The sequence below is a fragment of the Lasiosphaeria miniovina genome, assembly GCF_030549165.1.
Source record: "Lasiosphaeria miniovina strain SMH2392-1A chromosome Unknown B0T26scaffold_9, whole genome shotgun sequence".
NCBI classification, from domain to species: Eukaryota; Fungi; Ascomycota; class Sordariomycetes; order Sordariales; family Lasiosphaeriaceae; genus Lasiosphaeria; species Lasiosphaeria miniovina.
The window spans coordinates 1502421-1529596 of NW_026848228.1; the positions used below are offsets into that span (position 1 = coordinate 1502421).

The 27176-nt window shown below is 54.1% G+C and overlaps 9 protein-coding genes across 9 annotated transcripts; 5 read left to right on the top strand and 4 right to left on the bottom strand.

The window, feature by feature from the left end:
- Window positions 1-3409: 3409 nt before the first annotated feature.
- B0T26DRAFT_757967 (uncharacterized protein) lies at window positions 3410-3670 on the bottom strand (the record flags this gene model as incomplete). The annotated part of the gene is made up of 2 exons (XM_060446335.1): window positions 3410-3528; window positions 3598-3670. The coding sequence occupies 2 exons, from the start codon at window positions 3668-3670 to the stop codon at window positions 3410-3412; spliced, it is 192 nt and encodes a 63-aa protein (XP_060289668.1).
- A 564-nt stretch (window positions 3671-4234) lies between these two features.
- On the top strand, window positions 4235-6072 carry B0T26DRAFT_735537 (uncharacterized protein). Its single transcript, XM_060443247.1, has 2 exons — window positions 4235-4936; window positions 4996-6072. The coding sequence occupies exons 1-2, from the start codon at window positions 4702-4704 to the stop codon at window positions 5598-5600; spliced, it is 840 nt and encodes a 279-aa protein (XP_060289669.1). The 5' UTR covers window positions 4235-4701; the 3' UTR covers window positions 5601-6072.
- A 4429-nt stretch (window positions 6073-10501) lies between these two features.
- On the top strand, window positions 10502-11827 carry B0T26DRAFT_744917 (uncharacterized protein; the record flags this gene model as incomplete). Its single annotated transcript, XM_060444475.1, has 5 exons — window positions 10502-10660; window positions 10719-11094; window positions 11155-11272; window positions 11334-11401; window positions 11469-11827. The coding sequence occupies 5 exons, from the start codon at window positions 10502-10504 to the stop codon at window positions 11825-11827; spliced, it is 1080 nt and encodes a 359-aa protein (XP_060289670.1).
- Window positions 11828-15964: 4137 nt separating this feature from the next.
- On the bottom strand, window positions 15965-16189 carry B0T26DRAFT_659351 (uncharacterized protein; the record flags this gene model as incomplete). The annotated part of the gene is made up of 1 exon (XM_060438941.1): window positions 15965-16189. A coding segment is annotated over one exon (225 nt), but the record flags the coding sequence as incomplete, so codon positions are not given.
- Window positions 16190-18248: 2059 nt separating this feature from the next.
- B0T26DRAFT_796043 (armadillo-type protein) lies at window positions 18249-19582 on the top strand (the record flags this gene model as incomplete). Its single annotated transcript, XM_060446915.1, has 2 exons — window positions 18249-18276; window positions 18566-19582. 2 exons carry the CDS (start codon window positions 18249-18251, stop codon window positions 19336-19338), a joined length of 801 nt encoding a protein of 266 aa, XP_060289672.1. The 3' UTR covers window positions 19339-19582.
- B0T26DRAFT_735552 (uncharacterized protein) lies at window positions 19328-19582 on the bottom strand. The gene has a single exon (XM_060443248.1). The coding sequence runs from the start codon at window positions 19548-19550 to the stop codon at window positions 19356-19358; it is 195 nt and encodes a 64-aa protein (XP_060289673.1). The 5' UTR covers window positions 19551-19582; the 3' UTR covers window positions 19328-19355.
- A 602-nt stretch (window positions 19583-20184) lies between these two features.
- On the top strand, window positions 20185-21120 carry B0T26DRAFT_735553 (uncharacterized protein). Its single transcript, XM_060443249.1, has 3 exons — window positions 20185-20326; window positions 20478-20588; window positions 20672-21120. Exons 1-3 carry the CDS (start codon window positions 20261-20263, stop codon window positions 20825-20827), a joined length of 333 nt encoding a protein of 110 aa, XP_060289674.1. The 5' UTR covers window positions 20185-20260; the 3' UTR covers window positions 20828-21120.
- A 520-nt stretch (window positions 21121-21640) lies between these two features.
- B0T26DRAFT_757972 (uncharacterized protein) lies at window positions 21641-23742 on the bottom strand (the record flags this gene model as incomplete). The annotated part of the gene is made up of 2 exons (XM_060446336.1): window positions 21641-23049; window positions 23736-23742. The coding sequence occupies 2 exons, from the start codon at window positions 23740-23742 to the stop codon at window positions 21641-21643; spliced, it is 1416 nt and encodes a 471-aa protein (XP_060289675.1).
- A 210-nt stretch (window positions 23743-23952) lies between these two features.
- Window positions 23953-27164, top strand: B0T26DRAFT_744921 (tpr repeat-containing protein; the record flags this gene model as incomplete). Its single annotated transcript, XM_060444476.1, has 4 exons — window positions 23953-24363; window positions 24430-25751; window positions 25805-26146; window positions 26210-27164. The coding sequence occupies 4 exons, from the start codon at window positions 23953-23955 to the stop codon at window positions 27162-27164; spliced, it is 3030 nt and encodes a 1009-aa protein (XP_060289676.1).
- Window positions 27165-27176: the final 12 nt, after the last annotated feature.

Consider the following 27176-nt stretch of genomic DNA (forward strand, 5'->3'; position numbering starts at 1 on the left):
CGGATGTAGCGACTCGATCCATCGCAGCGGCATCGCGGTGGATTAATTGGCACCGTATATGCCCCAATGCGGTGAGAGATATCCCTTGGATTTCTCACCCGACATTTGGACGTCCCAAGGTAGGCAGAGCACTTGTAGCTGCCTTAGCTTCCTTCATGCTCAACTCGAAGCCCACTGAGTATCCCCGTAGGTGGTATTCACCATAACTCCGGAACCCGCGTAAACGGGCGTGTTCGCCTATTGGTGGCTGGCTGTCCGGGCTGCGTACTCAGTATTGGTTACGTACTTCTCGGGAGGTTAAGGTGAGTTGTTAGGGTGAGGTGTTAGCGGACGGAGCGGCGGACGTGACGTGGACGGCAAACCCGCCCGCCGTGCTTCCCGCACAGTTTCTTTTGTTGCAGTGGACTGGGTTTAAGGCGGGTGTCTGGTGTTTGTGCGCCCATGCAATATCTGCAGTCATCAGTAAACACCGCTAGACCAGATGTCTCTGCTACCTACCTCGACAACACTAGCAGCCGGGTTTTACCTCTGCCCAGCTGTGTTTACTCAACAATGTAGATAGGGGAAGCGCCTGGAGGCGGTTATCTACAGCACAGCCTAGAGGAAAGAGTCGAAAACGGAAGGTCCCTAGAACTAATCCGCCGACTTACATTAGCCTCGAAGGCCACATAGGGAGCCTGGAACGGCGAGTCGCAAGTCATCCACTCCATTCCCGCAGTTGTGTCGTTGGAACTTGGGGCCGTAGGGTGGGCATTGTTAGGGCTGGTCCAAGCTCGTTCGGGGCTAGTGGCAGTGGACCGTTCGGCCACCTCGGTGTCTGCCTCGGTGTCTGCACTGTAAGGTGAGCATCCATTGGCGGGCCCCGTAGCCCCGTCTCGGTTCTGCTTGGCTCTCGTCTCCGGCCCGTCCCAGAAGAACGTCTCTTGCAGGTCTGTTGATGGGGGTTCCCATTCTAAACCAAAAAGTCTCATTCTGGACCAAAAAGTCGCAGCACAGGACGCCCACGCAACAAAAAGCTGGGCGGAAGCGCCACCATATGCGGTCGGACCTCCGCGCCGCCGCGTGCGCGTGCTGGACTACCCAAGAGGCCACGGGGGGTGCGACTGGGGGGCTGGTCGGGCAGGCCAGGGACAGGTGTGTAAGCGAATCCAGACTAGGCGGTTAACCACTGCATGCACGCGATCCCATCCAGACCTTCCCTCTCTGGAGCGCGGCGACCACGGCTGCAAGGTGGCAGGTCTAGCGACAGCCCGCATATCCAAGCTTCAGTCGAGCCGATGGACACCTGGTTTACCAAGGTTGCCAAAGGCGGGGTTTTGCTGCCTCGGCGAGCCATGGATGGATGGTTGAAGATTTGAGTGGGTGTGTGAGTGGTTGTGTGAGCGGATGCTTTGGGATGTGGCTGCCGGATGCACTTGCTGTGTGGACAGGAACTCTGCAACTCGAGTGTAGGGAGTGCATGGGCAGGAGCCACCAAGGTGCCCTCAGTCGCTCCCTCTCCCAATTGAAACGATCTGGCGATGCTCGAGTTTCCCTGACTCAGACAATGCAGCCCCAATCAGCCTGGCACTCCTTCGGCCTTGCCAGCTCGGTCTTGGCTTGGGGATTTGGTTCTGTGCCTCTTCCAATTAATGTCAGACCTCTTCCCCAGCCGGGATGGTTCAAGTGCCGTGCCGTGCCGTGCTCGACCACCAACCTTAGGGTTGTCTAGGTAGGTAGGTAGTCTCCTGTGTTGGCTGCGTGTGCAGATACCATGTATGCGTTGGCTTGCAATGCAATGATATTGGATGATATGGGCCGGTTGCGGATGTGCGTACATAGGTACTGCGCATATATTATTCGACTGTTTTGGCAGTCAATCGGCCGAGAAGAAGTCCGGTCGATTCCCTGCTTCCACTTGCCGCGGGCGGGTGCCCCGACGCAGTGGTAATGCCTGCCTGTGGCCCCTGCCTGTGGCCGGGTACATGTATGTATGTACTATGGGACATACTTCGTACATACGTTAATATGCAAGCGCTGAAAGAACCGAGCCCGCCTTCTTGGTCGCTCGGGTTTCCACCCGCTTGGCCACCCTCTGACATGTTCGCCGCCCATTGGTGACCGTTGATTGTGTGCCGCGTGCACTATAACATAACCAAGGTCGGCGCGGCTCGACCGGCGGTTGTTCGAACGAGAGTTGCAGGGTGGGGGAATTGTTGCGCTGGGTATTTCGCACACATAAAATGCCAATGTCGACGCCCACAGTGGCAGCTGCACCGCGCCGGCGGCTCATCATCATTGCGCCGTGTGGCTGCTGCTTTGAGATCTTGCTGGGATCCGCGGATGGAAAAGGGTGTGGTTGCCGTGTACTGTAATCCGTATTGTAAAATACAGCGCATCACAACATGAACATGCCTTACCTCGCGTATCTGCGCGGAATGTTCCGTTAGAGATGTGCGCATCTTCCAATTACTCCACCAATTTCCTGACACTGCCAACAAAAAACACGTCTATCCGAGAGCAAGACAGTCCTGTCGGCGTTCCTGTCGCTGACGTCGTCACGCGGCGTGGCTGTATAGTACCAGTGTTGCTGTGTCACGACATGACGGGAACGAGCGGGCGAACGAGGGGTTCGGGTTCTAAGCAATAAGCAAGTTGCCTCGAGGGAAGGAGGCTTTTCCCACAACCTTGGTCGAGCTCAGTATTACGGGGCCCTGGGCCTCTGCAAAGTGCGCGCGCACGCACCCAAAGCTTCGAACGGGCGTGGCCTAAGACGGAGTGGGGGAGGAGGGGCAGTGTCTTCATCTGTCCATGTGCGCGGAAATCTGGCTAAATGCTACCCCGCGGCCGCCAGCCTCGAGCTTAATGCTTGCGTAAGAGAGATAACGATAACGTCAGAAGGAAACGTCCGCCGAGGCTCAGGAACTCCTGACCGGCCTTTTCCCAAAATCCCATCAATCTCAGGCTCCCAGCTCCCAGCTCCCAGCCCCCCTGGACCTCTCGGAAGCTCCCCTCCCCCTACCTTCCTTGCCCCGAGCTGCAGCATTGCAATCCACTCGCATTGAGCTGATGGACCTCGGAAAACATGCCATTTCCGAAGAAACCGAACAGCAGGGAGGTCGTCGAACATTGATGCATCACAATTCACAAAACGAAACGCAATTAGAACACGAGAGGTATGGTTCAAGGCAGGTATGTGATTCGAGAGCAAAATGTCATCATGAATACAGCAAAACCACCATTCAATCCATCCCAAAGAAAAATAAACCCCGCACCCCGCACCTCACATCCCATCCCGCACACCCTTTCCGTAGAAGTTCCCGCAGCGCGAGCCCCTCCCCCCTACGCTTAGGTTCCCCCCTCCCTAATCAGATTGGTGATCCGGCCAACCAGCCGGTTAACCCACACAGACACACACTGTGACCCGTCTTTAGTCATCAGTGTAGAGATCTGGGTAGATGATCTCGGAGTCAGCGTCCGGCTCGGGGTAGACAATGGTGTCGTCCACGTCTGGCTCCGGGTAGACAATGAGGTCGTCCACGTCCGTGGCTGTTCAACATGTTAGACAAAGCGCAAACAAAGCCCCGAAAACAGAGTTTGGGTTATAAGTCGGCTTACACTTGGGCGTGAGCACCGGAGCGGCGAGCACGCTCATGGCGGCGGCCACGATGAGGAAGAAGGCAGTCTTCATCCTAGCTGCAAGCGTGGATATGGATGTGGATGTTTGGTTGGATGTGATGTAAGGGGTGGGAAAGACGGCCGAGGTGCTGTGGGAGACGGACACACAACACAGAGGAGGGCGCCAAGTAACTGACCGGCGAGGTGAGATGATGCTGGCGGTGATCAGGCCATCTTATATGTAAGTCGGTTCCATACTTACCTCCTACCTTACGTCTGGGACCTTGGGTTACGTCTCAACGGACGAAAGCCGACCCAGCAGAAGGGTAGAGGCAGAAGACGAGAGCAAGTGCCAAACTACTGCATCTGCATCTGCACTGTGGCCCCGGCACCTCTCGGCGGCTTTAGCGCCTGTCCTGTGTCTCTACTGCCACGACGCGCGCAGGGAGAACTGGATGTTCGTCAGTCCAAGTCTGTCAGTCGCAACAGGAATCAGGGCCCGACTTGACGCCCTGATTGGTAGCACCTGCAGACGAGGGAGACGAACTTGTCGAGAAGTGCGGGAAGGGGAGTGGAGCGAGTGGATAAATTACATGGGGCAATGGATCCATTGTCCATAGATGATGGGATGGGATGGGGCATGGAACGGAGGCGCGGGCGTGTTAGTCTCGCCGGTGGGTTGTCGTTCCATTCCCCAAGCTACCTTACCTACCTTACCTTACCTTACCTTGCCTGCCTTGCCTCGCACGCGCTACCTACGCTATTCTATTATCAGCTATCAGTTCAGTCCAGGCCCTCCCAGTCCCTCCCCGATCGTTCGCCGAACCCCAGCAGCCGGCGCATCGGAACCGTGCTAGTTCTTGAGGGAGCACGTATCCTTGCCCAATCCCACCGCACCGGGTCATGCTGTGCGTAAAGCCCTTTTCTACTTTCGTCCTCCTCAGGCCTCTCCCCGCTTCTCACACCGAGCCCAGAAAGTCACCAGCCAAGTCTCCCTACCCACTCGTCCTTGCCCTCTTGTCGTCCTTGTGCAGTTTGAGGAGAGCTTCACTCCGGCTTCTCACTCACCCGCCTTAATATATCCCCAATACTGTCACCGCCAGGATGGCTACCGTGGAGAAGGAGCCGCTCCTCGAGAGCCTGTACCATGATGTCGAGGACACCAGCAGCGAGAAGAGCTCTAGCGAGCTCGGCCCACCACAGCAGCAGACCAAGTCTCCACGCCGGTGGTGGCTCTATGCCGGACTGGTCCAGCTTCTCCTGATCGCCTGCTACACGGCCGTGTCGCTCACCGTGATACGTGCCACAATCGACCTCGACTCGGTCCCCGACATCCACGGTTTGTCCCTGAGCATCTCTATAAAGATCAAAGAAACACGTCGCTGACACACGACACAGCTTTCGCCGGGCTGGCCGTCAAGTACAAGTTCCGGCTGTACGACAACTTCGTCAACAGTCCGTACGGGGGGGAGCCGACGGCAGCGAGCGACGCGGCGTGGCACGATCTGCTCAACAACATGAGCGTTCGAGTGACGGCAGAAGAGCTGGAGGCGCACGGGCAGACATCAGTAGCGCTGCCCGAGGGCGGCGGCTACCTGGCGTGGCTGGGCGTGTTCCACGAGCTGCACTGCGTCAAGATGCTGCGGCAGTGGTCGTGGCGCGAGCACTACTTCCCCAACATGACGGCCCACGACCACATGCACCAGATGGTGCACATCGACCACTGCCTCGACTGGCTGCGCAACGCCGCCATCTGCCGCGCCGACACGAGCGCCCTCGCCGTCTTCAAGTGGGATCCTCGCATGCCGCACCCCATGCTCAACACCCACCGCGTCCCCCACCGCTGCGTCGACTGGGACGCCCTCATGACCTCGCACGCCGACCGCCTCGTGCCCCACCAGGAGGTCGTCAATCTCAAGAACCCCCTGATGGAGGACGCCAAGGCCGCCGGCGACAAGAAGCCTGCGCCGCCGGACTCGGGCGTCGGCGTCGAGGTGGACTAGAAGGTGCTGCGCCACAACACAAATACTCATAAACAACAAAAAATATCACACATAGCTGTATTTAGCGAGCGACCATTTCTGTAACTTGTCAATAATTACCACTTGTTGAGTTTTTCTTCTTTTGGGCGCAGCAGAACCTGCATATACCCATTAACCGTCTCTCCTTCATAACACAACACCACGTGTACTGCACTCCTTTGCATAGCATGAGAGTGCTATGTACCAATGATCAGGCGTGTCCCCGTCGTTGTTACCAGGGATACTTGGAAGGTTCTCGGCTCCTCATGCCTAGCTTGAACACCCAATGATACACATCATCCGTGATCACATACGAGATGGTTGATCCCTAAGAGACACTGGCTCGCCTTCAGAAAAGGGATGCGTTCATACAACAAGCAGTCGCAATGTGTATGTGTATGTGCATGTGTATGTGTATGTGCATGTGTATGTGTATGTGCATGTGTATGTGTATGTGTGTGTATGTGTATGTTATTCAACTGTGTTCACATTCTAGTGTGGCATATGGTGAAGACATACACCACATCTCCTATGGCCTTATATCCTGAGTGTTGACTCTTCAAATGAGCAGCAAACGCTTGAACATATACCAAACCATATCTCTTCAGGTCAGACACTTGTTCGACACCCCGAGGTTCGCCTCACCAACGAACCCGGGCCTTTTCTTCACCCCTCGCCTCATTTGGGAACTTCTTGGGCAATGGAGTTGCGACAAGGCGTCAGCGTACCGATGCGCAATGTCTTGAGACCGGCCATATCCGGCAGAGCTTTCTACTGAGAGACTGCGTTCACCAGATCCGGGTCAAGTCACCATAGTGGAGGTTGAAGTGGCCAACGAGGGCACGCCGTTGTGGGAGAAGACCATCTCATCTACGAGGATTCCCGAACCAGCATCCAGGTACCCCAGGCACCAGCGAGGAACATCAAGGTAGCAGCCCACTTGCCGTCGGGCTAGCTGTGGAGGATATTGCGGCCGCAGGAATAATCAGGCGCTTCGAACAGGCTTACGCCTCGAAGTTGTCCGGCTGCATCTCGATGCCGTAGGACTCTCACAATGGCGGCGGATTCCAGAGAACGAGGGAGGAAGGGCAAATCGAGGCCGAGCATACCGGTATCGACACGGCCGGGTGACCCAGGTAGGTGAGCCTAGAGCGAATCAACAAAGAAACGCTCGAAGACGGTACCTGCCTCCTTGACAGACTGTGCCATTGTCGCGGCGAGCGTACGCAGCGAGTCCTGCAATACCAACTTCCCGCGAAACAACCGGGATGTGTTGGCCAGCGCGGCCATAACATGGCTAAACTAGCCGCTTTGGCGCCGACGACGGCCATAGTCCCCCGAGAAGTCCTCTTGGCGAGAATCAGTGGTATCCCGGTACCTTGCTTGGGGCTTCGGCTAGAAAGTGCCGGAGAGGCCCTGAAAACAGTCCGTCTGTCAAATAAGTGGCAAATACCGCCGGCTGCTCCAGCGCCTTGGTCACATCGGTAGTTGACAACCCCATCTCACCTCGCCAGATCTAGCCCATAGACGCGAGGTAGCCCGGGATTCGACTCGGCCGGAAGGTAAAATCCATCCACCAGCTGAAAAAAAAAAAAATGCATAGAGCGGAGACGACCAGGGGGTTGGACCAACAGATAGCGTCCTTGGCCGAATGAGCTAGCTGTCGAAAACCCGGGGTAGGGAAGGGGAGGTCCTGGCTGTTGCGGCCGCCGATGTCAAGGGCCCTTGGCTCTCCGCTAGGATCCGTCATATCCCGATGTCCTCCCTGGCTGCAGTGATCTCGAGGTGCCGGCATGATGGTGCGGCCAGGGCGTGTTAGTCGGGTCAAAAATGCCTAGGGTATTTCAGAATAGCCTTTAAGCACTGGAGAGAAACAAGAAATGAGGTTTTCGAGTCTCCAGATCGCTCACGCGTTGGAGCGCGTCGTCGGGTATTTTGGGACTCTGGGGCAGCCAGTGTACACAACGAGCCGGGTGGCTTGCCGCACCCCACGGCATTCGTTTCGGCAGCGAGCGTACCTTATGCAGTTGGCCGATGTGGGCATCCAGGCCTGCCTTTTTGAGCTTGTTGGTAGCTTGTTGTTTGGGTTCTGTTGGCTTGTTGGCTTGTAAGCTCGTTGGTCTTGGCGGGCAGCTAGGCCGCAGAAGGGGATCTCGATTCTGGGCCGTTTGGTGTTACCCATGCATCTCACATCATCCAGCCACTGCATCGGTGGAGGTCTTCCCATGTATGCGAACGGTCAGCGCCGCCCGACCTTGACTTGGGATTATTCTACTCCTCCAGTGACGCTTCCGTGTTGTGGAGAGGGGGGGACCATCCAGCCCATCTCGGCCTCCAGCTCTGGCTTGAAGGTGCTTCCATCAGCTTATCGGTCGGGTGCGGTCCGTCCGTCCGTCCCACGGTATGTGATTCAGAGCGGGGTTGAGCAACTAGCTCGGGCGAGTGAAGCGCAAATACCTACCGTGCCCGTAAAGGATGCCAGCTCGGCGATATGTGCAGTGACACCGTTAGGGGGCGAGTTGAGCGTATCCAATGCCCACCTTGTTTAGGTAATTGCGCAATGTCGTGATAGCGTCGGAGTCGGGGTCTAGCTCTTCTCGGTACCCCACAATGCTGCCCCACAATGCATGCTGCGTTATTGTTCTGATGAAAGATGCGAGGAGAGCCCGCACTAAAGGCGTTGCTGTTGTTGACAACGTTGCTGTTGTGGACGACGTTGCGTGTCGGATTGACTGGAAGGCTCTGTCCGTCGTTGGTTGGTGCGCTCGCTCGCCGATCGCTTTTCCACCTAGGATACCCTGGTCGTTTCTCTCCCGTGCCCCGCCCTCACCTCACCTCAGCCCTAGATCGCGGACAGGGGTCATAGATAGGCCCACAGCTCTTGTCCTGTGCACTGTGTTGAGTCCTTCGGGACTGTAATTATGTGCGTATTCCGTACATGCAGTGAAATCCGTACATGCAGTGAAATCCGTACATGCAGTGAAACCCGGTAGGTACGGAGTAATCTCATGGGAATTCTTGTCAAGGTTCATCCGCCTCCCTGGTGCTCTTACTTTGTGAAGCTGAAGAATGATAGTTGAAATGGGAGATGCAAAGCATACAGTAGGTAATTGGATGCTAGATGCTGATCCACAAGTGCACCACTGTCAGCCGGAGGATTAAACTTCGCAGCTCCCGTCAACTTTTCCGCTCATCAACCCCGCATTAGCAACCGAAGGCGGGCTGGCTGAGCGCCCTGGATACGAATAAGGCACCAGCCTTGTAGTGTGATAAGGTAGGAACTCTACATACCATCGTGTGTGCACTGTGCGATGCCCACCGAGTCAGCACTGTGAGTACAAATACTCACAGTATGCATTTAGTATGTACATACGCACCTGCCGAGCGAGAATCTCTACCGAAACATATTTCACACGAATTGGTCGGAGGCAGCTCGGACCGGGAATATTATACTCTTCCTATTGGGAACTGGCACCGCCAGATTTTAACTTGTCGCCGTTGAAGGCAGACGGCGTGCATGTGCATGCTCAGAGGCTGAATTCGAACACAAACAAGCCGTCGTCACAGGCCGTCGCGCCACACGCGGTCATGCTGACGCCCCCTGGATTCTTCCCCTGGCTTGTCTTTCCCAGAAGTTTCATCCGGTAGTGCTCGAGCCCTACGGGTATTAGTGTAGTATGAGTACCCCGCCATTGCTCCACGCCACTGCTCCGCACTCTTGGCGGAAACCAACTTCTAGGTTACCGAAGCAAAACACCCTGAAGCCTGGGGATCAACTCCCCAGGGCATAAAACCGGCAGCCAGTTGACCATCCATCCGCTAAGGCATCAATATCTCGGCTCTTTACCAGAGACGCGGTAGCGTCTGGCGGAGCGCCTGGGCGGCCTTGAAATCGAATCCTTACTCCGCAAGCAGGCAGCCATTTGCCGCTCGCTTCCAATAAGCGCCAATCGCAGACGATGTTGTTGGCGGAGGACCTCACAAGATCTAGACCAGTGCATCCAATGCTGAGTTTGTGCATGTAATAATGTACACACTGAATGTCGCCTTTCATTGAACCCAGCGCATTTGTGAGAAAGCGACCAGAAGACAGATGCCGTGCTTTCACCGCTTGGGTCGTCTGAGGGTGCGCCCGGTGTCGGTGTAAATCTCCTCATTTCGAAGTGTGGAAGCCGAAAGATTGGTGCCTAAGGAAGGTTCGCCGTCACACATCGGCGGGTTTTGTTCGGATCTCCGCCAGGAACCAAAGTCACAAAAATCCCGAATGCCACGGCCGACACGCCCCCTCGGCGGGCCATTTCAGGCTTTCCAGGTTCAGAAGCTGGCAGCCCCACGTGCAGAGTGGCGCAGCCAGCGAGCTTTTGCCCTCTCACACGCAACCGCCCGCAACCGCGCCATACGCTAACAAGATTTTGTTTCTATTCTGGGCCGCACAATGGCACGCTGAGATGACTACGCCGCCGACTTTGGGGAAATCCAACCAACACCTCCCGCCTCCGACTCGGTTGATGGGCGGGTTGTGGCTCGCCCCAAAAAAAATCAAACACTCCGCGTCGCCGGCTAGGATGATTACGAAACTTGGCGAGCAGAAGATGGATTTCATTCACACTACTAGTAGCCGCCTCTTTGCTCCTCCTCGGAGAGTTCGTAAGCCTGGCTGAGTGTTGTCGTGTTCTGCATCGCCCCTTTCTCTTGTGACTGACTGACTGACTTAGTGACTGCCTGACTGCTTGCCTGAGGTGATCAGACTTGACGAGTCCAAGTTCACTCTCTCTCTCTCTCGGCCCGTTGAGTCCAGAGTCAGACACAGGCCGTAGACCCACCACGACAACCACACAAACACACTCACAGCATCAGCCATGGCTGCTCCTCCAGGTGCCGCAATGGGCATGTTGCCGCCCGACGAGGACCGGGGCCCGCATCTGGTCGCCATGTTCTGGACATACACGTCAATCGCCGCGGCCATGACCGGCCTGCGCTTCTATGCCCGCCTGCAGATCCGCGCCGTCGGCTTAGACGACTGGATGATGCTGGCCACTGTGGTATGCCGTCTTTCACTCTTCTACTCAAAAATTAAGCCGAGGCTAACACCCAGCACAGATCCTGTTTGCCATCGCCACGTCCTTCGTCACGTACATGGCCAGCATCGGCGGCTCGCGCCATGTCTACTACCTCACCATGGAGCAGACGCTCAGGGCGGTCAAGTTCAGCTGGATATCGCAGCCATGGGCCATCTTCTGCTTCGCCACCGGCAAGGCCTCGGTCGCCTTCCTGACCCTCCGCTTCATCGGCCGCAACACCTTCTGGCGCAAATGGATTCTGTACTACATCATCGTCACCATTTTTATCGCCAATGGCCTCGGCTGCATCATCACCTTTGTGCAGTGCGACCCCCCTCGCGCCCTCTGGACGCCAGACATTCCGGCAAAGTGCTGGGATCCCAGCGTCCAGCTGCACTACAACTACTTCCTCTCGGGTGCGTTTCTCTTTCCCCTCCTTGTCGTTTCTTGCGCATGGGCTGATGGAAAACATGCAGCCTACAATATCGCCGCCGACATTGTCCTTGCCATCTTGCCAGCGACCTTCATCAGCGGCCTGAACCTGCGCCGCGAGAAGAAGATTGCCCTCTGCGTGCTTCTCAGCCTCGGTTTTGTGTAAGTCGAACTCGCCCGTCACTTCTTGCCGAGTGCCACCGCTGACCTTTGGGACCTCCAGCGCCGCCATCTTCAGTGGACTCAAGGTCCGCTACCTCGACAAGCTAGGGGCGCGCACCGACTTCACATGTAAGCCTCCTACTCCCTCCATCACAGACAAACCCTCCTCAATGCCAGCCACTGACCTTTGTTTCAGGGAATGCCTACGACATCCAAGTGTGGACGGGCGCCGAGGCGTTCGTCATGATGGTGTGCGGCAACGTGCCGCCGCTGCAGGTGCTGTGGGACCGCTACGTCACCCACAAGCTCGACTCGTCGTGGAGCCGCACGCCGCTCAAGTACCACAGCAACGGCAGCAACGGCAACTATTCCGGGTCCGAAAAGTCGGGCCCCAGCCGCCACCTCAACTCGTCCAACAGCAGCCAAAAGGGCCCGTCGCACACCCAGGTCGTCGCCGCCAGCTACGACGCCGCTCTCCCGCGCTACCCCGGCCAGATCTACGCCACCACCAACGTCGAGGTCCACGGCCACGCCGTCAATCGCGACTTTGTATGAGGTCGGCGTCTGTCTTCTCGTTTCGTTCCAATGTCTCTGTCTTGTAAATTCACAGGTGTGGCTTACGCTTGGAAATACCCGTGTGGGAACTCGGACGCGATTTCTTTTCTCTTTCTCTGTCTCGTCCGGGAAGGGGAGCACAACCGGGGAGTTCGCTGTATTTTGAACCCGGGTCTTGGTTGCTGTATTATTGGCCTGTCTCTTTGTCTTCTCTTTCTGCACTCCTTCTGTGTGCTGAGGCATGGCCATGTAATTGCCATCTTGGGAGGACGTGGCATAACTAAAGGCGCATCTCCCCACCACCGCATCTGTATTGAAACACGTCGTCGCGGTTGGTGCGCGGATGGATGTAGTAATAACTGAGTATTCCTCGTCGCACTTGCTCATTCAGTTTCTGGCAGGCTTTGTGCAAAAGTCCTATGTGCCACTTCCCGTTGACCAGGCCTAAGCTTCGCTGCTTCGAACAGGGTATCCTGTATGTTTCTGCGCGCCCTGCTGCTCTCACGAATCACGAAGGCCCATTTCAACATATTATTGGGGTAAGGGAGGCTTTGCAGGGTGTTCTGATTACACTCCAATCCCTAGAAGCTTGCCCTACGAGGTAGAGGGGGTCAGAAACAGGGGTACTTGGGGATCCAAAAACGGGTCCCTCTTTCCCTCTGTTAGTGACTCACGGACTTGTGTAAAATTGACCGTTATAAAACGGTGACTTCCGTTTTCGAATAGGCTGCCTCCCACCCCGCATCCCTGGACCCCGGCCACTGCTACCGGAAACCCCGAGAGGAATCCCCACTTTTTTGGCGGCATCGAGTGGTTGTTGGCAGGTTGCGTTGTTTTGAAGCTAAAGATTCGTATACGTAGATGTAAATAACACAACAGCGCGTGCATGCGCGCAGCTGAAAGTTGAGAGTACATAGGAGCTATTTAGGGCTATACTATTCCGAAGAGTGTGTGTTATTTGATGAAGAACGCGTTATGTTGTGGTTGTATATGTGGTTGTGTGCAGCATTTTCCACTTGCCAGGAAGTGAAAACTCTGCTCCAAAGCCAATCAATATTCAACTACCATATAGCGAGTTCTTCATTAAATTCAGCGCCATCTTCAGAAATAGAAAGGTGTTTTTAACTCTTCCTCAGGGAGCTGTACGGAGCAGACATAGCATTCTCCCATTTTGCCGGGTCGAGGGGGTGGATGGAAATGGAAAATACTGCGACTTGAAGGAACCGGAACTAGCAGTACGGCGGATTATAGGGCGTTAACGTGAAAGCCCGACGTTCTGAGACGGAATTAGAAAGAAAACGTTACTTAAGGGGTGTGGTGTATATTACAAACCACTCGACTGTTAGGGTCGTCTGTCTGTAAGGGAGCACGGGCTCCACAGGATGCTGGGGTTGGTAATTATGAAGATAGAACAAAGGGCAAGCTCCTATCGCACGGGTAATACAGTCAAATCGGAATGCCACTCAAAGTGTATGAGTGCAGTGAATGTGTATTGCTTGCTTGAAGAACCAAGCAAGAACTATCTAAGACCGTGGCTACGGTCGTCGTATATATCTATCTAAGGCGGACCAATCAGAGTCCTTGGTGTCTGCGCTCCGTGGGTCCAGGGCGCTCTGCTCGCAGAGCGCAGGGGCCCCACAGAGCGCCCGCTCCGTCCGCTCTGCTGGTCTTGGCAGCTAATCAGGCAGAGCGCTCCCTGGTTGGCCGCACCTAAACGGGGTGGGGTCTGTCCGTCTCCACCACGTCACCCAATCACAAGGAGGAAGCAGGGCGCCTCATGCACCCTGAACCAGGATCGTAACAGTGTAGTGCGGTTTAGTTCTACTGGAAATAGCAGGAGGAAGAAAGTGAATTAAACGTAACGCCTATTCTACTACTCTTATTCCGCCTTATTCTACCAATCTTATTTAAAGCTAATCGGCTATCCCCTTAGATAAAGAAGACGATATCCCCTTCTCCCCGTTTAGACCGACACTTAAGCGGCCATGTCTAACGCCGCCTTATAGAGATCCTTTGCGGCTCTCTTTGCCTTACTGTCACGAGCTCCCGTGGCACTGGGCGCAGCGCGCCCTAGTGGGGCACCGGGATCGGGAGCGGGGTAGTGGGGCCTCAGGCCACCACACGCTAGCGGGCCCGAGAGCATGCAGGAAGCAGTTCGGGCCTGGCCCGAACTGGGGCAGCTCTGTCTCCGGGCCTGGCCCGAGCGGAGTGTGACGGCGTTTAGCAACACCCACTACCGCTGCACCACACCTTCCAAAAGGATGCCAGAATTACAAGCCGTCAGGCTGCAATTCTATAGTGGGTTATAGTATGGTCACGCATCCGTAGGGCCTCAGCGCCTACCGCCGTGCCGTGACATCACCCCCCCCTCGGCCCCGCGGGGCGCGTAGAGGTCTGACTACCCCGGAACCTCGAGCACTACGGTTCGGGAGCTCTACGCGGGCTAGGGCATACTATAGGGATCCCCAAACTACCTTTATTCACAAAAGGACTCATTTGCAACTGCAGGGCTCGAACCCGCAGCCGTAGGGCGGCTTGTAATTGTGACGGCGTTTAGCAACACCCACTACCGCTGCACCACACCTTCCAAAAGGATGCCAGAATTACAAGCCGTCAGGCTGCAATTCTATAGTGGGTTATAGTATGGTCACGCACCCGTAGGGCCTCAGCGCCTACCGCCGTGCCGTGACACGGAGGAGGTGTTGCCTCCGGGCCAGCTCTCATTGGCCAGCCATAGATAGATATATACGACGACCGTGGCACCGGTCTTAGATAGTTCTTGCTTGGTTCTTCAAGCAAGCAATACACATTCACTGCACTCATATACTTTGAGTGGCATTCCGATTTGACTGTATTACCCGTGCGATAGGAGCTTGCCCTTTGTTCTATCTTCATAATTACCAACCCCAGCATCCTGTGGAGCCCGTGCTCCCTTACAGACAGACGACCCTAACAGTCGAGTGGTTTGTAATAGACACCTCTTCTACCATGGATCCCTAGCAATTCCAGGCCTTAATAATGCAGGCCATAACTAACTTCTCCGCTAGTCACGGTAACCTAGGTAGTACCTTAGCTAACCTAGGGACCTAGGGAGGACCCTAGCGATCGAGGGTCGACCGTATTACAAACCACTCGACTGTTAGGGTCGTCTGTCTGTAAGGGAGCACGAGCTCTACAGAATGCTGGGGTAGGTAATTATGAAGATAGAACAAAGGGCAAGCTCCTATCGCACGGGTAATACAGTCAAATCGGAATGCCACTCAAAGTGTATGAGTGCAGTGAATGTGTATTGCTTGCTTGAAGAACCAAGCAAGAACTATCTAAGACCGTGGCTACGGTCGTCGTATATATCTATCTAAGGCGGACCAATCAGAGCGTTGGTCCTAGGTGATTGTCACGGCGCGCAACGGCCGTAGCACACTATAACCCACTACAGGTTGCAAGTCGTCGACTTGCAATTCTGGCATCCTTTTGGGGGTTCTAGCGCAGTGGTAGTGGGTGCTGTGAGCTGGCGCCGTCACAGTGATCAGTGCGGTCAGTGTGCTCAGTGCGATCAGTTCTCTCACTGATCGCCCTGACCATACTGATCGTACTGACCGCCCCGTTATTGGCTGCACTTGAGCGAAGCGGGGAACTACCCCACTTGCTTGCGTCAGCCAATAGCGGGAGGCTCCGTGCAGCCTCCTGCGCGCCTGAACCAGGATCGTAACACGGCACCGTTATTGTCGTCGACATAGCGAAAGTATGTATCAGCAGCGAAAGCCAAGGAGGGCGAAGCTTGCCCAATAGTCGGCCGTTGGCTGCTGGTGACGCTTAGGGTGAGAGGCTCGGAACCAGACCGGTCTGGCGAGGTACGTATGCGCTTGGGCGAGTATCTATGGGGGAAATCGTGGTCGTGGTCGTGGTCGTGAGGCCGCTTCAATAGCCAGGGGCCGGGAGGGGCGAGGTTTCTCGCATTGGCCATTGCGTCCAGGTCAGGGTAGAGCCTGAACCTTGCTAGTTTGACTCTGACCTTTAAGCTTAGCGCTATTTGGGTGATGAATTTGGAGTAATTAGAAGTCGACTATGGTATATACTATATATATTCTAGGGCGAGCGTCTGTGTCGCTGTCTGAGCTGCCATTTTTGACTGGTCGGCTATGCCAAATTTGACTGGCTGCTAATACATACTGTAGCCCAGACCCGTTCTGCGTACTTCTCCAGATCTTGGACGCTAAAAACTATGTCTCCCTCCCTAGGGCCCGGATCTCTAAGGAAGAGAAGCCGGAATGAGAGTACCAATGCACCTCTAGTAATATTATACGATATCGGGTTGGTAGTAGCGTTTCGAGTGATGGTGATAGTTTGTCTGAGCATAGGCTCTTAGTATTGAAGAGAGCGTCGCGTTGTGGTAGCTCTAGGGCAAACTGATATCTCTTCCTCCCACTTCTCCAAAAGGATTTTGTTACCGCTAAACTTGATAAGAATAATCTTAACCTGTGATTTGATATAGAAAACCACCTCCGTATAGTTATACGTAATTGCCCTAACGTCTGAGAGAATCCCGCCTTAATAATAAGTATCGGCCAAGGGTCCCATTATTTTATTTACTTATTAGTGAGCGATTCCTTTTAAGAGGTTTTGCACCTTAATGCCACAGGAGAATTCACGTGTATCCGGATAACGGTAAGCCTTATCTGATAAGATAAGCGGAACCCCGCGAAGATGCCCCATATAAGCCTACCATTTCTAACAACAGGGCAGCTGCGGCGACCCTGCACCTCGTTGTCGCAAGCCGCCATAAACCGGTTATGGAATTCTGCATGCATCTATATAACCCTAAGTTACGCACATTCTCGCTGTGGCCTCTCCTAAGATTCTCGAAACTCAGATTACGGGTTAACATACCTGTCCTTCGAGCCGTAGACATCGTGGACATCATGGCCGCCGGCACACAACAAGACGAGCAGGCGATGGCCACCTTCTGGGTTATGGTTTTACAGGTTACGAGCGATATCCGGAAACTGGCCGAGCTGGTTGTCTGCTATGCCGAGGATATGGAATATACGGAAAATAGGAATGACTTATTGAAGTTGCCGAATCTGACCCCGGCCCACTCAGCTCAGGCGCTGAATACCGAATTTCACAAGATATGGTTTGTCCAAGTCAAAAACTCAGAGGGTGACCTAACGCTAACGAGAAAAAAAAGGCGAAACTTTCATACAAATGGGCCAGTGGGAAGGGATCCAGCATTGAGCGGAAGATACTGAATTGCAATATCCTCTGGCTTCAAGGTGGTGGTATAAGGTGCCCTTCGGGTATGGTTGTGATACTTATATTTGTCCGAAGGCCTCGATAGAGGGATGGTGGAGGAGTAGCTATAGAAGAAGAAATCCAGGAAACCACAGTTGGAATCGCAGTGTCCCGTCTGCGGCGCTCTCGATTCCATGTCTGATGGTCTTGATGCTGAATTCATGAAGAAGTATGCTGGCGAGCTGGTCAACAATATTCACGCTCTTGTCGCCCACGAGGACTACAAGGTCAAGGTTGCTGTCTCTGGTGCTCTTGGTGCCATTGCCGAGTCTCTTGGACAGGAGTTCACCCCCTACTTCGAGCAGACCATGCTTGCACTTGGCACATACCTTGCCGTCAAGGACTCCGAGGATGAGCTCACCCTGAGCAGCGGTGTGAGCGACTCCATGGGTCGCATTGCCTCTGCCGTTGGCCCCAAGGTCTTCCAGCCCTTCGTCGTGGATCTTATGACTGCCAGTGAGGAGGCCCTGCACCTCGACAACACCAGACTTCGTGAGAGCAGCTTCATCTTGTGGAGCTCCCTCGCCAAGGTCTACGAGAAGGACTTTGCTCCCTTCCTGCCCGGTGTGTTCAAGGGTCTGTTCGATAGCCTCGAGCTTGAGAAGGAGGAGATTACCCTTCAGTTGACCGAGGCTGAGAAGGGCATAGTAGGCACCACCGAGGATGTTATCACTGGTGTTAAGAAGCTCAAGATCCGGAGAACTGACGAGGGGGAGGAGGACGAGATATAGGCGATGACGACGGCGACGACGACTGGGAGGAGATCGGTGTCTCCCCCGAGGCACTGGAGAAGGAGGTCGCCATTGAGATTATGGGTGACGTCATCACCTATGCCTACGGCGGAGCCGAGATCAAAGAATACCTAGAGAGGCCGTCGAGATGATTGCTTCCCTTGCCGAGCACGGCTATGAGGGCTGCCGCAAGGCTGCTATTGCCACATTGTAGCGCGCTTATGCCCGTGTCTAGCAGGTCATGGAGGAGGAGACTGGCTCCAGCTAGGAGCCTGGTCTTCCCCTCAAGCAGACCCCCACTGTCACTCTCGTCAAGCTTGGCGAGATCGTGGCCAAGGCCACGCTCCAGAACTGGAACAAGGAAGCCGATCGGTATGTCTACCCCCTTATCTCCCACAATGCACGATTTCATGATGAGCATCGCACGTTATACCCAGCTCACTCTTACGCATTTATGCGAATGTTGAGAACACGTCACATCAACTCCTAATTCTATCTATTCTTTTCTCCTCTTCAACACATTCTCGTTGATGAATTAGTACTAGTAGATGCTAGCTCTGTCGTTACCGAGATCAACCGCAACGTCGCTGCCACGCTCAAGGCCTGCGGTCCGTCCATACTCGCCTAGGAGAACATGAAGGAGATCGTCACTATCCTGACCACCATCATCACACGGTCTCACCCCTGCTAACAGGATCTTGGCGACGAGGATGAGGACCATGGGGTCAGGGCACATCCGAGTACGACTGGCTTGTCATTGACACGGCTCTCGATGTCGTGATCGGCCTTGGCGTTACGCTCAGCCCCTCCTTCTCCGAGTTGTGGAAGGTCTTTGAGAAGCCGATCTTGAAGTTCGCCTCTTCCGAGTCTGAGAACATTGAGCGCTCGACCGGTTTTGTTGTTATCGCTGAGTGCGCTGCCAACATGGAGGCTGCCGTCACCCCGTACACAGCCAAGCTGCTCAACCTCCTTCCCAAGCGCCTCTCGGACACCGACAACGAGACGAAGAGCAACGCTGCTTACGCCACCGGGCAGTTGATTCTCAACTCCACTGACAGCAACACATACCTTCCCCAGTATGAGAACATCCTGCGCAAGCTTGAGCCCATGCTCCAAATCCAGGAGGCCCGCATCAAGGATAATGCGGCCGGCTGCATCTGCCGCATGATCATGGCCTACCCCGACCGCGTTCCTATCAGCGAGGTTCTCCCCGCCCTTGTTGGCCTGCTTCCCCTCAAGGAAGACTTTGAGGAGAACTCGCCTTTGTACGAGTGCATCTTCAAGCTCTATCAGGCACATGAGCCCACTGTCCAGGCCCTGACTCCTAAGCTTATTCCCGTCTTCGAGGCGGTTCTCACACCCCCAGCTGACCAGCTAGACGACGAGGCCCGTGAGATTGTCCGCCAGACGGTGACCCTTCTCTTTAATGCGAAGCAAGATTTGTTCAGCAGCCGTCCTAATGTGTTGAAGTTTGCCGGCCTTGCCTAAGCGAGAGGTTGGGGTTTTTAAGTTGCGTAGCATGGTATGGGTGGATTTTTACGACTTTTCCTGCATGGTGAGCGACGAGTTCGGACCTGGTGATCAGACAAAAGAGCTGTAATGAAGATAAACGTCTCTAGGGCTGAACAACTTATATGGGTAAAAGGGGCACGTGGTAGACCGCATGGTCTTTTGGGAAATTGAGGCTGGTGTGCCATCATTCCAAGTTATCGGGTTAGATGATGATGATACCTGAAGACTGTTCCAAAAAAATTACTCACTTTATCAACAGTGCCTTTGAGCCCAAAAGGATGTTATTGATTAAGTTTGCATGATAATCCGTGAGTAACAGGACTCACGGGGCAATGGTGCATTGATGCATGTAACAGGTACTCTAGTCCTGGTCTCTCCTCCTTTATTGAACTTGCGGTTGGCTATAAGCTGTACATTATCCGCCCTTCTTGCGTAAAATCCAGTCCTGTATAGTGCCACCTTACTATCGACGACGCCGTCTGACTGTCAATGAAGCATGGACATTTTGAAACATGTGTCTTTCTAACGAATTTTCAAGTAGAGAAAGTAGTGCCTAACCTTAAAATGACTTCTAGTGCTCCCCAATACGGCATTGCACTCAATCTGATTTCATTACAATTTGGATCCTGGAAAGCGGTGAAAAAGATCGGTATTTGAAGAGGGGACATTTCTGATTTTGAAGCTGACTCGATGGAAGAAGGAACCAGCAGGCAGAGCGCAGGGCGGCTAACACAAACCAAGGAATCCGATACCTTCACGTGACGGGGCGGGGAAAACAGCGAATACCCGTCCCAACTGCGCGAATATCCCTCAACAATCACACCCACAAAATCAACATTTCAACCCGCCTTCTCAGTCATTTGCAACCTAACAAATCAAAAGAAAGCAACAATACACCATGTCGCTTATTCATGTCGTTCTCTTTCAGATGCAGGCAGACGCCAAACCCGAGGATGTCAAGGCTGTACGTGTACCTCATCTTGTATCTCGCTCACCTTTCGTTTCTGTTCCATTCATGTCACGCAATAAAAAGAAAGAAACTGAACGCAGCCTCTTGGTCTACCTACCTAATCAACACGTTCTAATTGTTTCTCTGGCATCTGCATTTTATTTAGGCTTGCGACAGATTCCTGGCCCTCAAGGATACGTGCATCCACCCAACCGCACAAACCCCTTACATCAAGTCTGTGACTGGTGGTAAGGACAACTCGCCCGAAGGGCTCCAGGTAGGCAACTCAGAAAGAAATTGACGCAAAAAAAATACTTTCCCCCTTTTTTTGATCAAACAAATGGAATAAAAATATCACAGAATGGCATCACGCATGGCTTCGTCGTCGAGTTTGCCTCGGCCGAGGACAGGGATTACTACGTCTCGACGGACCCTTCGCATCTGGCATTTGTCGCTAGCATCGGTGATGTAGTGGAGAAGGCGATTGTCGTTGACTATAACGCCAACGTCTATTGAAATCAGGGGGTTTTATGTATGACTCGTTGAGACACCGAGAGTCGCTTTCGAACAGAGCAGTACAAAGCTTGAGGGTTCATTTCAGCCTCTGCAGGGGCACGAGGGGACTTTCCATAGGCTTGGCCGGTTTCGTGGTGTCGGGCGAGGAGGCATTTTTTTGGGTACAAGTACCTAATATGAGTGAAAATGAATGAAGACAAGTAGCGTTCGGGGTTCGATAATTATGTTGTGGCAATGTTGGGTTTGTTTGCACATCTACTCTGATTGTAATTGCATGCCCCGTTCAGCTGGTACTCAACTGGTAAAATCATTGCACCTCAGGGGTATTAACTGTCAACTGGCTGATGATATCCAGGTACCAAGTGCCATCAAGTTGCCATGGGTGGGCAGGTTTCTTGCTTTCCCTTGATAAAGAGACCACCACGCGTCACAAAGATTCTCCCCACTGCATACCATATCAGACGTGGCACTTTGTCTGCAAGGGTTAAATCGGCAGCAAGATGCATTACTACGGTATTGCATTGTTCGCACTGTACAGCTATTCATTCGCGTTGAGATTAACTGGAGCTGACTGGTAGAAACCGCCCCCTTAAAAACATCAAATTTCTAAGCTCAGGTTGTGGCTAGGGTTCTTTCCAAGGGCTCGTTATATCTGTACAAAAATTGAAACGCCTCCAATCATAATCCCCGGTGTATAGACTAAAACCCAAAAAAGAACTTTCCCAAAACACCAACATACATTCATCCCATAACGTGGCCAGATAAAAGCACTTTCATCATTTATAAAGTTGGGAGAGGAAAAAAGAGAGGGACCTATATCTTACCAGCAGCCTGCGCAATTTGTACGCCTTGTAAAATGATCTGGATAGTGCTTAGAAAGATGCTCACGCCGCCGACGGTCGTGACAAGCCAAAACGTCCAGAACTGGAGTGTGTCTCTCCGGTCGCGTATGAGGCCACCCATTGACTTTGGGCGGGAGCGATTGAGCTCCTGAGCGATCAGCTCGACCCGCTCGTACAGCACGGGGAAGTGGCGTGCTGCGTAGTACGCACTTCTGTCCCTCGGCATCCACCGCCCCTTCGCCTCATCACCGTCATCGTTATTGTCGTCGTCTGGGGAGGTGTTATTTCGCGTCGCCGATGGCAGCTGCCGCTCAGAACAAAGATATGCGAGCAGTGTGTCTGGCTGCGGAAACGGGGCCACGGCTGGGGAGTAAACTTGGCGGAAGAGCTTGCGCGACTTGGCAGACTGGCCGAACAGCAACCGAAACGAGAGCAGGACTTCGCGGAGGAGTTGACGGATGTCAGCTTCATTGGCGCGAGGATCTGGGGCATCCATTCTCGTCTCGGTGCTGGCAAAGGCAAAGATGGCGCTCTCGTTTGGTCCGTGACGTCCGTTGCTCAGTTGGGAGGCGCAGACGGACGGGAAGCCGAAGAGGGACAGGGTTTTGGTTGAGTTGTCATAGTCCAGGTGCAGGGCCAGTATGTCGACCCATCGAAACCGCACGCCCAGCAAAGTGCGCAAATGATAGGCGTTCAGTTCATCTGGGTATAGAGCCTCCCACGACGCTGCAACCTTGCTGTTTTCCACCGCTGCCTCTGTGGTGCTGCTGCGCGACCGAGCCGGGAGGAGATTGCCGAAGTCTTTGAGGAGGACAAAAAGAGGACGATCGCAGAGATCGGTTTGTGTTTTGTACGAGTTGAATATGAGGCGTGAATCTGGAGCGCCGGTATCATGGTGGATGGCTAGCTCGTCGAGAGGACACACGCCCAGGCCAGGCTGATACACCATGGTCTGCCATCCCAGAACCGCAAAGACAAGGAGCCGCTTTGCGTCAAGCTTGTGGCCGCCATCAGTGTCTTCCAGCCCGACCGTTGCGTGCAGATGGTCGATCACATCATCAACGCTGAAGCCACGGTTGTCGCAGGAATATGTCGCGACCTGGCGAAACACGAGATCGAAAATCTGGTCCTCTGAAATGGGCTTGCCATGGAGACAGAGGCTCGTGACGCTCGGGGGCAGGTTCGAGCGCTGGCTCGCGAGCCAAGTAGGATGCCAGTCGAGATCGATTAGTTCGTCGTGTGTGGAGGCGACCTGAAGTTCGAACGAACCTGCGATGGCAACGCCTTTTTCGCCTGATCGCCTGGAAAAGTGTCGGAGAAGGGATACGCGCCGCGGCGAGGGGATTTCGTCTCCAGTGGAGCTTAGAACCTGCTCTGTTGCTGTTTGTTGTATTAGAAGCTCGAATTGTTATGTTTTCCATTTGGAGGCCGCTGAAAAAAAGAAACACGCGCAAAGTGCGGCACGTACCTGCGCCCGATGTCGTTCCTCGTCTCCGTCGCAAACTGTCTACTAGTGTTCTCTTGTTCCTGGGCCTTGCTTCGGACTTTGCCATGTTTGACGCGACATGACTCCTTGATGAAGAAGTAAGGTGTTGGGGAGAAAATGGGTTCTCAGCCGCGAGTTGCGCATCTCTTCAGCCTCTCCGTGTTGCTGTGCGGCAAACAGGCAGACAACCTAGGATTCTTGTTAGCTGGGCGCTTGACGAAACAGCCACGCCTGACGCCACTTCGCCTAAAGGAATTCTGGGCATTATTGTGTGACTGTGGCGGGCACTCGAGTTTGCTCTGGAAGCTGGGCCATTGGTATAAGCTGGAAAGAGCGCGGGAGTCGTAAGTGGAGACAGCTCAGCTTGCGGAACGGGCCGTTCAAGGCTCAATGCAGATGGATGTTTGGCCAGACCCATTCATTCCATCTGAACTTATCGTCAGAGCCGGAAGGTGCTTTCCTTCGCAAATTCTTGCGCGCCCGGAGATTCTGTTTGGGAATGGAAATCCGTGCCCGCTTTACCGCTTTCAGATGGCGGGCAGCTCCTGCTTTATTAGCCCCCAATCCCGTCAGCGCTCACGTCCCATGCTGTGTGCACTGAGCAGTCACAACACGGCAAGCTGCAGCTTGGCTGTGCCTGCCTCGCAGACATGAGGCACTGTCTCATCCGACCTACCCCACCTCGCGCGAATTCCTTCCTTCCCCGCCGTCTCATCGAGAGGCATCGCGTTTTGTTTCTGCCAGGTCTTCATCCTAAGTCGAGTCTGCTCTGGTGGCGCCTCGAGCCCTGTCGTTCAATGGCATCACGAAATCGTGACAAGGGGCTAGAAATCCCCAGTCCTACCGTGACACCTGCCGATCCTAGTGACAGGGGTCCCCCATCCCAGAAAGAGAGTCAAAGCCCAACGAGCCCCATTTGGCAGGCAGCGATCGAGAAGTATTACAGCGAGCTGGCTAAAGGCGGCGTCAAAGCTTCCCTGATCAACAAGGACCTGTGGAACATTCAAGGCCCCGATGAGCTTATCGCTCAGATTGAGGCCCTTGCCCCCGTGCAGAGCGTTCGATCTAATGCTTGGACAAAAGCCCTGACACAGTTAGGGCCAATTCTCCTTGGCATCAATGACTTTGCCACTATAATTGCCTGGGGAATGGGCATGAACGGCAAAGTGGCAGCCATCCTTTGGGGCTCTATCCGGCTTATCGTCAAGGTGCGATTTCTTTCACTGCCAAAAATGAAGATGTGAGGTTCTCTGACGACATTCAACACTCTCCAGTTTGCCCAGCCTGTGCTGCCCGACATTATCGAAATGCTGGAAAGTCTGCAGCACGCTCTGCCTCGTATGCACATGTACGAGCGAGAGCTCCCGATGACAGAGGCCCTTGAGAAGGCAATGTTCGACATGTACAGCGAGATTATCGTCTTCTGCGCTCACGCCATCGCCTTTTTCCGCAACAACCCCAACGTTAGCCGGAACCGACATGCATGGTCACAGTTTAGCCGAGACTTCGCCGAGGTCATCATCAATGTCCAGAGGTACTCAAGACGTGTTGATGAGGCAGCCGACATGATCAGACTCTCCAGGGAGACACACACAGCTGAGACTGTGGCAGCCTTGAACAAAGACTTGGCAGACCTCCAAATTAACCAAGACGGGCCCAGTCAAGGCGCCAAGCTCCCATGTTTCATGATCCCCTTCGGCCTCAACTTGCGTTTTCTAGGCCGTGACGAAGAGATGAGACGCATGCGAGAAGCTCTCGACCCCCCGGACGAGGCCAACGAAGGCACCTCGCCGAAACTTCGAGCCATTGGGATTCATGGCCTTGGTGGTGTAGGAAAGTCACAATTGGCTCTCCATTACGCCAATACATCCATGGAACGGTATGAGATTATTGCGTGGATTTCGGCCGAGACCCAGATCAAGCTCGTCCAGACATTGTCCGGCCTCGCCAACAAGCTTGGGCTGGTCGAAGGATCCGGGGAAGATGACTACCAAAACGTACAGAGAGTGCGAGACTGGCTGAATTCCGCAAAGAAACCCTTTTTACTGATCTTTGATAACGTTGATAAGATCGAACTTCTGGACCAGATATGGCCTGCAAGCAACAAAGGCTCCATCATCATCACCACCCGATCCCCATCCCAGGCATCCAAAAGGACCACGATAACACTAGCGGTTGAGTCCTTCTCTGCCGAGACCAGAACCAATGTTTTGAAGTCCCTCACAGGAATGGAGCCAATGGGTCAGGAGGAAGTCGCCGCCGCTGCCGAGATTTGCCGCCTTGTGGGAGGTCTGCCTTTGGCCATGGTACAGATTAGCGACTTCATTCGGGACCGGGGCTATTCCTACGGCGAGTTTCTGAAGGTGTACGAAAAGTCTGCAGAGAGGGTCTTTGCCAAGTCTGAACGTCCAGTTGAATACGATCACACGCTTCTCACGACATTCGAAATATCCCTACAGAAGTTGTCAGAGGAAGCAGCCAGCTTAGCGAACCTCCTTGCTTGCTTTGACCCAGACCTCATCCCTGAGCGCCTGCTGACAGAAACCAAAGCCGAAATGGATGGCACAGACTTTGAGTTTCTGTCTGACGACTTTGAGTACGCATGTCAGAATGTACTGCAAAGGCACGACGCTAACTATTTATTCACAGCTTCGGCGATGCCGTTGCCGAGCTCACCCGAACATCAATGGTGAACAGGCTAACGAGTTCCAAAGCTCTGTCAATGCACCGGCTGGTTCAGTTTGCTGTATTTGTCCGACTCTCCAAGGCGGATCGTATCAAGTACTTTGACCTGGCGGTCAATATCTTGTACTTTGACTTTCCAAACACTTGGCAAGTCCGGGGCGCTCATCAAGGCCATGGCTGGGCGTCCTGGGAGACATGCAGCGCCATCCTGCCGCACGTCGGTTGGTTGATGGCCTTGTCCGAGAAGCATGAGGTCAAGTCTGGGAACACTACCATGTGGGCAGAGTTAGTGTTCCGGGCCGGAACGTGAGGCTGCCTTTTTTCCATGTGCCAATTACCGAAGCGCTAACCTTTTACGCTTTGATGCAGATATCTTTGGGAAAAGGAGTTACCATCGCAGGCTCTGTCATTCTTCGAGTTTGGGCTGCGAATCGATGATGGACTCTCTGGTTCCATCGCTGCACAAGCCCACCGGTTGCTGGGCCATATTTCCCTCGATCTTTCCCAGCCGCGAGCCGGGTTGGCTGCATACGAGCAAGCTCTCGCCCTGCGTGAGAAGCTTGAGGCCCCAGAATCACCTCCTATTGCGGATGTTTGTGACTCGATTGCGTGTGCCTACACCGAGGCTGGCAATGTTGAAAGCGCGTTTTCCTACCTGGAGCGGGCCACGGCTATTCACAACGCCTATGATCCGAGCAAAATGTCACGCACTCTCGCGATCCGCGCCATGACGTGCCTGCGCGCCAGCCAAGCCGAGGAAGCTCTCGATGCCATCCGTGCATGCTGGGGCCTCCAGAAAATGACGCAGGAGCAAATCGAGGCGTCCCGGTACCCTAAGCACAGTGGCGATATCATGCTGCTCGCTCGCATCTATCGGCTCCAGGGAAAGAAGGCAGAGGCACGAGAGCTTGCGTCACGGACGATTACTATGCGCCGCGGTGTTTACGGAGAGAAAGGAGGGCCTCGAGTTGCGGATTCGCTGTTTACTGTGGCACGCATGCTCCATGAGGAAGGCGAGCCAACGCTCGCAGCTAGACTTCTCCGCGAAGTCATGGAGATTAGTGGTGATGCGCCTAGTATGAGAACTCATCTAGCGAGGGCTCTATGGTTCTTAGCGGGCATTGAGGACGATATCACCAAGGTCTCGAAAGAACTAAGAGAAGGTTCTGGAACGACACAGAACTCGACAGAGGAGAAGCTCACGGGCCCCGAAGATATGAGAGAACGTGCCAAGGCTGTTCGAAATAGCATCGAAGATCGGGAATGGGCGGACGAGGACAGTGATGAGGGGTTCATGAGGCTTGTTAGTTGGATGCTCTGGTAATTCAGGCATGAG